The sequence below is a fragment of the Aptenodytes forsteri genome, unplaced genomic scaffold (genome assembly GCF_000699145.1).
Source record: "Aptenodytes forsteri isolate BGI_AS27 unplaced genomic scaffold, ASM69914v1 Scaffold193, whole genome shotgun sequence".
NCBI lineage: Eukaryota > Metazoa > Chordata > Aves > Sphenisciformes > Spheniscidae > Aptenodytes > Aptenodytes forsteri.
In genome coordinates this window covers 2,106,122-2,114,365 of record NW_008795405.1, presented here as the reverse complement: position 1 = coordinate 2,114,365, position 8,244 = coordinate 2,106,122, and the positions used below count along the sequence as shown (strand labels likewise).

The following is an 8,244-nucleotide window of genomic DNA, read 5'->3' as shown; positions in this document are numbered from 1 at the left end:
TCATGCTCAGCATATAAAGCTGGGGAAGAAGGAGGAAGGGGGGGACGTTCCGAGTGATGGCGTTTGTCTTCCCAAGTAACCGTTACGCGTGATGGAGCCCTGCTTTCCTGGAGATGGCTGAACACCTGCCTGCCCATGGGAAGGAGTGAATGAATTCCCTGGTTTGCTTTGCTTGCGTGCGCGGCTTTTGCTTTACCTATTAAACTGCCTTTATCTCAACCCATGAGTTTTCTTACTTTTCCCCTTCCAATTCTCTCCCCCATCCCACCGGGGGGGAGTGAGTGAGCGGCTGTGTGGTGCTTAGTTGCCGGCTGAGGTTAAACCACAACAGAATCTTTCCTATTACATTTCCTGTGTAAAGATATGGGGACACATACAGTGATGGACAACTACATTTATAACAGTGCAGCATGCAGGCTCTGCAGCATTCAAAATTTTGCAAAAATTACCTTCCTCTACACAAAACATGATCGCGTAGTTGCACAATCTAAAATCTCATCTAAAATCTCATCTAGAGAAGACTGAAGACCTCAGAACCACCAAAGCTGTGCAGGGGATACCTTTGAGCACCAAACCTATCCTCTTCAAAGTTTAAGGCCTTTCAAAAGCATAACTCAAGGAAGGGAAATAATGTTTTGCTCCCCTTCAGCACATCACATCTGTAGCTCTCGGAGAACTTCGCTGTGGATGCATCACCTACATCTATTTTAGAGGGGAAACGGGGGCACAAAGAGTTAAGGTGATTTGCCTGTGGCCCTGCCAGGGGCAGGGCTGTTGTTCCTGACTGCCAGTCTGACACCTTCCAACCTTGGCTGCAAGGGCTTGCCCAACAGCAGCTTCAACTACCACCTCTTTACTGATCTAATCTCCCTGTTCAAAGCCTGGCTTTAACAACAGGATGGCTTTAATTTAACCCTGTTCGGTTCAGGTGTGATGTTTGTATGGCTGAATCATATAGGTCTGAACTGCAAAGAGTACATGGGAGGGCATGGCTGAAGTGCTAATATTCACAGCTGCCTTTTGGCAGCAAGAAAAGGGCGTAAAAAGGATTGCACAGCATGGAAGAGCACTTGCACCCATGGTACCTCAGATGTGCCGGCTGTTGGGTAGTGCACACCCCTCAAGACACAGGGCGGTTACGCTACCTCTGCATGGCCTTCTGCAAACAGGTATCAACTTGCTCTGCCCCATGCTCTGATCTGGCCGGATGAGAACCAGCTCTAATCCAAAAGCTGTGTAACTGTGGTTAGCCTGCTGTGCTGCTCAAGCACCTAAGCCCAGCTCTCAACCTTTGCTTGCGAAAAGCTGTGGAGATACAGATGGTTGCAAGGAAAGCCGTGCATAGGCTCTGTTTGCTCCGTCATTGGAGCAAACCCACCTCATCCCTCTGCTGTGCACCAGGCACGCACATGGGACATGAAGATCTCTTCACTCAGCTCAGAATAAAAGAAGTGAAAAAAGAGCCAGCTAGACTCAAAACTCAGCCACAGTCTAGATTTACATCCCCAGTCCAGATCAGGGTCACAGATTAACCCCAAATACCAAAAGCTCTAAGTATATAAGCCCTTCTTACTCAGCATCCTCCAGCCTCCATCTCAGTGAGTCATACCAGTTCATGCCAATGACACAAAAAAAGTTTTCATCTCCTAATGCTTGCAGCTGGCATTAATTAATAATTAAAGAGTGCTGGAAATATGCAGAGCTCACTGCTGAACTCAGGCATGTTCCTCTTCTTCCTCCCACTCACACTGCAGCAAAAAAGACAAACCCAGGACAAGTCCTGGGGACCAGGGCACCATACCATCGCTGTTGTGAGAGGAGAAAAGTTGATTGCGTCTTAGGAAAGAGTACAGAACTGGTGCAGGAGTTGGGAGGAACGTGCGTGCTGTCTGCACGGATGTCTCTGAAGCAGTAGGATTCTCAGCAGCTGGCATCCGCAACCTCAGCTGCAAGAAAAATTATGGTCTTATGTAGTAACCTTAATGCACTGGTTGTAACCCTGCCCTGGCAAGAAATGAATATACATTCCCTACTGTTTAGTTGGGTAGATTTTTTATTAACCTAAAAAACTTATGTATACGCATGTTGCTGCCTCACTGCTCAAATCCCCTGCAGATCATTAATCGATAAAGTGGCAACAACACAGCAGAAGAAAAACCCAGAAAAAGCAGGCACAGTGCTGTTTGCTAGGAGAAAGTCTTGCCATTTCATGCCATGCTTTGCTGCTTCTCTTCTCGCCCGCTTTTGATTCATAAAAATACTTTGTCTCTTAGCAGTGATTCCTGATCTTCTTTGATTTCTGTGTGCTGAACTACTAGCATCCAGGCAGCATTCTTGTATGACAAGCGCTGCTTTGGACACTATGATCATTGTAAGAGGCAGAGAGAGGGTCTCTTGTGGGCTGCTGCTTTGGTTCAGTATGCAGGAGATTAACCTCTTGCTGATGCAGGCTGACAGCACTAACAGAAGTGACTTCTGCGATGGGATTTGCAAAACAAGTGCATGAATACTTTGGAGCCACAGCAAAGCAGGAAACAGAGCTGCTTAGTCTGTCCTGTGCCAAATTGAAGACGTGCCTCTACTTCTCTTCTGACTCCATGCATACTGTGCTTGGGTATTACCCCTTCTTCCGTCCCTCAAGAGAGAAATTCACATGTGAATCAATTTAGAGGGAGGGCATCATAGTGATAACAGCTGGGATCATAACAGCCCCATACACTAGGATGAATGCACCTTCCCCTGGACCGGCTGGCTCTGTTTCTCCCCACCTTGGCACCTGGCACATTGGGAGCCTGCAGCTGAGCTGAGGAGGATGAAGCAGGAAGGGAATACCAGACATAAAAGATTGCCCTGGGTTTTCCATGTGGGGAGATACGTTAAGCTTAAGTCAGCACCAAATGTCATATCTTTATTTATCTTACCATAGAAGCAGCCCTGAAATGCTGATACTGAGTGCTTGTAAAGTGCTGAGCCTGTGCTTTTAGGGGGATGGAAAGGGAGAAAGTTACTGCACCCTCCATGTTTTGTGACTTGCTGTCCTTCTGCACAAAGTTGCCAGCATGCCTTAATCCATAGGAGGTACTGAGATTCAGTGAAAACCATAAAGGAAAATGTAACTCTCATGTTCCCCAGTTCCCATCTCCACCCTCTGATTGCATCGACAGATGTTTGCCACACACCTCTGTTTTGTCTGCAGAGAAGACACCAGCCAGCAAGTAAATGTGGAAGCAACAGTCACTAAGGCTTGAAAAGCACCCACGGCAGCTGCCTCCCAGTGCCACCTTCCACCTGCCCTTGCTGCTTTTCCAGCCCCAAACCATTGGGCTTTTGGCTGGCTTTGCCCAGTATGCATCCATAGCAGAGCCCCCAGGACAAGACTGCTGGGCAGAAATCCAGCCCCAGTGCTTCTACAAAAGACTTCCTGGGTATCAAAACACTGAAAGCCACTGTTCTCATCTCAGATCTCGGTGAATGTGATCATAGTTCATCAGGGCTGCAGCCAGGTCTATGTTTATTTAAACAAGTAGCAGTTACTCCACCTATGATGCTTCCCGGTGCTCAGTCCCCACATCCAGCCCAGCACTACCTGCACACAGCTCTGCAAGCCCCACGGGAGCTGGAGAAGGTGAGGGACACCAAGCCAAGCTCCCCACACCCTCGCGCAGCAATGGAAACGCGCTGGGACCACAACGCAGAATTGGCCCCTGGCCCAAGCTATGAGATCCTTGACCAAGGGAGACCACAGCCTCACGGTTCCACTCGGACGTGGACATCCCCCTTCAGGCAGCCTTACCCAACCCTTGCCTTCACACACATTAACCCTGAGCCTCCCAGTTCTTCCTCTAGTCTGTGGCAATAGCCAGGCTAACCTTCAAGCCAGCTCTGCCGTAAGGGAGCACAAAGAGGAGGGTGCCGAGAAGCGCAGTTGCAGGCTGGGAGAGCTCAGCCTTTGCCCAGCAGAGGCCAGCACAAACGCAGTATTTCGGCAGGCTGTGCTTGCAGGGAAGAGTTGTCTCTCTGCCTGGCCTTCCCCAGCTCGAAAAGAGTCTCTCAGCCTCCTGTGAGCCCTCATCTCTTTACTGCTTTAAGACAGCTTTTCAGTGAGGGACTATGTAGTGCAACAGAAAGGCACTGACGTCCTACTTGGGTAGGGACAAGCTGCCATAGGCCCAGCCATCACCCAATTTCTCCACTTGCCCAGAAGTATCCCATTACCTTGGAGCAGCAAGCAACAAGGTGCTCCTGGGGGCTGGGCATGGCCAGATAATACTGACACAACACTTTAGAAATGCCAGATGCCATGGAAATGAAGTTCAAAAGGAATTGCATTGTGGGTAGCAGCAGCTAATCGAAAGCAATCAGGGATGATTGCCCTGGCCACCACCCTGCCCTTTGCTCCTCATTTGAGCTCATTAACAGTTCATTTGCTGACAACAGTGAGAGCCACACCAGAGGACAGGCACTTGGCTACTTAGAAATCAAAACTAGTTGCCTGAGGAGCCTTGAGTAGAGGCCAGGAGCCTGGGAAAGAGAAGCAAGACACGGCACCGGTACGGAAGTGAAGGAATCTCCTCACATAGCCTGAACAAGCACCTTGTGCAGGTCTGCAAATAGCCTCAGAAAAAGATCTTTTTCTCAGCGACTGGTTAAAAGGGCTGGTGGCCCTGAAAGGATATGTTCTTGTTGCTTGGGTGCTAAGGCTGGTCTCCCAGGGGAACCATTCTTCATAACAAAGAGACCACATTCAAGACACCTAACAATCACCAGAAGCAACCGAGATGTCAAAAACCGCTTGAACCATGCAGATCATCTTCTGTGATCAGGTTTTTGAGGACAAGACTAGGGCAAAGACAAGTCAGATTGGAAGATGCATCTCTTAGCACCAGCATACACTCGGTGTTTGGCCAAAACGGCTGAGCACAACACTGCTTGGAGGCCTTCCAGCTCACAGCCAGCCATGCAGAGGAAGGGCACCTTAACTGATGATGCCAAGACTATTGTTTAGGTTCTGGAGAGGATGTTGTTGCGAACCCGTCTCCCAGTCTCACCACTTACCACTTATTTTCGTTCTGAGTCGCAGTAATAAGTCTGAGACGTTACCAGCGAGTAGTCTAGCAATTCTGTGGGCATTACGCAGAACCCCACCCAGCCTGCAGTATCTCAGACTTCGACAGCTCTGCAACAAAAATACTGGCTTCGTGTCTGTGTGGGCATAGGTGATACATATACATCAGGGCAGGACCTTCTCCATCTGCAGCTAAAACCAAGCTTAACATTTTATAGCCATGAGAAAACACAAAGGCTCGCAGCAAGGATGGAGATTTCTCATTATTGTGGGCAATACTGTGTTTTAAGTCAGTGCAAGCTTTGCTGGGGCTCTGTTGCATCCTCCAGTGAGGAGCATGAGCCTGCGGTGCCCTGCACAGCAAACCCCAAGCAAGGTAGCAGTAGCTTTTTTCTCTAATTCTGTGTAACCCAGGAAGCATTGGAGCATCAGAGCCCTAAGGAACAGCAAGTGAAAAATCTGGGAGCAAACCCACCAGAAGCTGAAGGAGCAGAAGCGGAGCCTGTAAAACCAAGATCCTCTAGAGCTGCAGCCAGTTGTCTCTCCAAGGCTTAAAGAGCCAAATGCCAAAGAAATGCAGTTTGGGAAGGGCCTTTGTAGCCTGGGTGGCTCAAAGCACGGCCTTTGTGGGGGATCAGCAGCTCTGGTTGGTGTACCAATGGATGGAGTGAAGCCTACTGGTGTGAGATCTAGCGGAGGGGGGTGGTGTAAGACACACTGAAATTGCTCCTGCTGCTTTTTTGTGAACGTGGTTAGAATCTTTTTGCTGCCTGTAGATGTATTCTGCATGTCCTGTATGCAGAAACCCAGCTGGAATAACCACCATCCTCCCCTATGTGTGAGCATTTCCCTTCGGGGCGGTGGGCAGAGCTGCACGGACAAGGGCCAGTGCAATCGCCCATTGCCTCAGCACTGCTTTTGTAGGGTGGTGACACCCAGGCCAATGTGCTGACAGCAGGCATTCCTGGCCATGGTGCTTCCCATGCTGGCACAGAAGCTGGAGGCAGGAGGTTCACAAGCCTCCTAACAGGCCATGGCAGGAGAAAACATGGTGCTACCTGTGCCTTTCCTGAGGACAGCTCGCTGAGGCATGGCAGTGTTTGGTTATCATCCTGCTAGTGCAAACCAGAGAGAGAAAATGGGCAGCACAGCTCATTACAGACTTTTCCCAACCGCTCTTGAGGGCTGTGATGATGGGCCAAAACCCATCTGGAAATATGCCGCTTCTCTGTGTCTGAAAGAAGGGTATCTACAAATTGGGTCCCTTTACCTTAGTTAAAAGCCTAGGTCAGCAGCACTGCTTGTGGTACCCTATGCTGAAAAAATTGCAGCTGATGCTCCTTGGAGATGGCAGCAGTCCTGAGCCAGCATTAGCAACAGGACCTGCACTGGCAGGTGGACTTCAGCCTTGTGTATACAGTGGCGGTCATAGGCAGACTGCTGGCTGGTGGAGTGTTAGGTGCAGAGACCATCTGTATGGACCAGCTTGTGTTTCCACTAGATCAGACCCAGCAGAACTAATCTACTCTTCACTGAACTTTCAGGTTTCATCTGCTTCAATGCATGAGGTAGTGCAGCAGCCTTTTGTGGAGTTGTGACTGGTGGGCAAGGGGAAGCCGCGTAGGCTGCAGCTACGTGCCTTATAGCAGGGTGCCTTGGAGCAAGGGTCCTGCTAGGTCCTGCTTCCTCTGTGCACTCCAGCATAGAATCACCACCTCCCTGCACGCTGTGATGCTCCTTCCCAGCTGCGCTGCTGGTCAAGCTGAAGGCTCCACCAGCCCATCAAGACCTGCACGTGAGGTGACACGATACAGCACTGCACCTCCACACATGCAAGGGGAGCACGTGGAGGTCTAGCCATCGGCAGCAGGGAGCTGAGGGGGTCAGCAGGAAAGAGACCTGTGATGCTATGTGGCACGTCAGACTCAGGTCCAGCCCTGAAGCAAGGAGGGACCCATCTCCCCCAGGGACCCCATCACCCCACAAACCATTGCTCCCCATCCTGCCCAACCCACGCACGTGGGCCCCCCTTCTAAATATGGGGCTCCGGCTGCTGGCCCTGGATTAGACACCAGCACACACAGGGCTGTTCTCTGAACTCCAAGCTCTTCCCTGCTGCCTGCATCCTCACTGTGTCATGCCGGGCCTTAGGAGTGGCTCAGGTCCTGTTTTGGAAACAAAGAGTTAAGCATTTTCAATCTTTATTTTACAAAAATAAACCAGTTTTGCCCTGGTACTCTGTGGCCTCCGGTACTCCGACCCTGCTCCCGTTCCTCTCCCTGGAGCTCCAGCTGTTGCGCACCGCAGCCAGCCGCTCGCATGGAGGCTGCCAGTGCCGCACGCTCCTGCGAGTGTCCCCAAGCAAGCACCGGGGAAGGGGGTGGGTGCCCTTTTGCAAAGGCCTCCTCTTCTCAGGATCCAAGCTGGAAACTGCCCCAAGATGCCTCCTGGTGGCTCTGCCATTTCTGCACAGGGAGCAAGTCTTAGGCAAGTCACTCAGAATACACACTTTGAGAAGGGGTGTCCGTCCGTCCCTCTCCCTTGGATGGAAAAGCAAGCCCCACGAAGTTGCTTCTTGCCTGTTGGTGGAGCCGGCAGGCTGCCATTCTGCTGGCTGGCTCAGTGTTGGAAGCGTGGGGAGCTGATGTGGGGCTGGTGGAAGGAGTGTGTGGCATAAAGCACTTCTGGAGGTGGCGGAGGGGACGTCAGGATGGAGCATAGCGGTTCGTGGGAGCTCAGCATCGAGGCGAAGTGCTTCATCTCCTCCGTCAGCTGCTTGATCTCCCGGCGCAGGGCAGCGTTCTGCCTCTCCAAGTCTTCGCTCTCCTGAGGAGACAAAACCATAGGGCCTTCCTCAGCACGGTAGCCACAGGGATAAACTGGGGACACGGGGGTCGTGGTCCCGTGCCTCTCTGCCCCGCAGACTTTCCAGAATGACACGTTTCCGGTAAATTCGCCACAGAGCCGCGCCTGGGCAAACCCCCCTCCCCCAGCCGGCCAGGCCGGGCGCGGGTGCGGACGCGATGCTGGCAGCCCCAGCCGCGCTCCCCAGCTCCTGCTTACGAGAAGTGACTGTGGCGTGCTCCCGCCCAGGCTTTCTCGCTCCCTCTCACGCACACGCACGCCGCCCCGCCGCTTCCCGGGCCGCCCAGCCGGGGGGAGGGCGTCCCCCCCAAAAC

General features: G+C 51.7%; 1 protein-coding gene across 1 annotated transcript in view; it reads right to left on the bottom strand.

The window, feature by feature from the left end:
- Positions 1-7,605: 7,605 nt before the first annotated feature.
- Positions 7,606-8,244, bottom strand: part of BATF (basic leucine zipper ATF-like transcription factor) — a 5,220-nt gene continuing 4,581 nt past the window's right edge. The window contains exon 3 of the mRNA XM_009280719.1: positions 7,606-7,891. Within this exon, the coding sequence (XP_009278994.1) occupies positions 7,685-7,891 (207 nt within the window). The 3' untranslated portion in view covers positions 7,606-7,684. The remainder of the gene's footprint in view (positions 7,892-8,244) is intronic.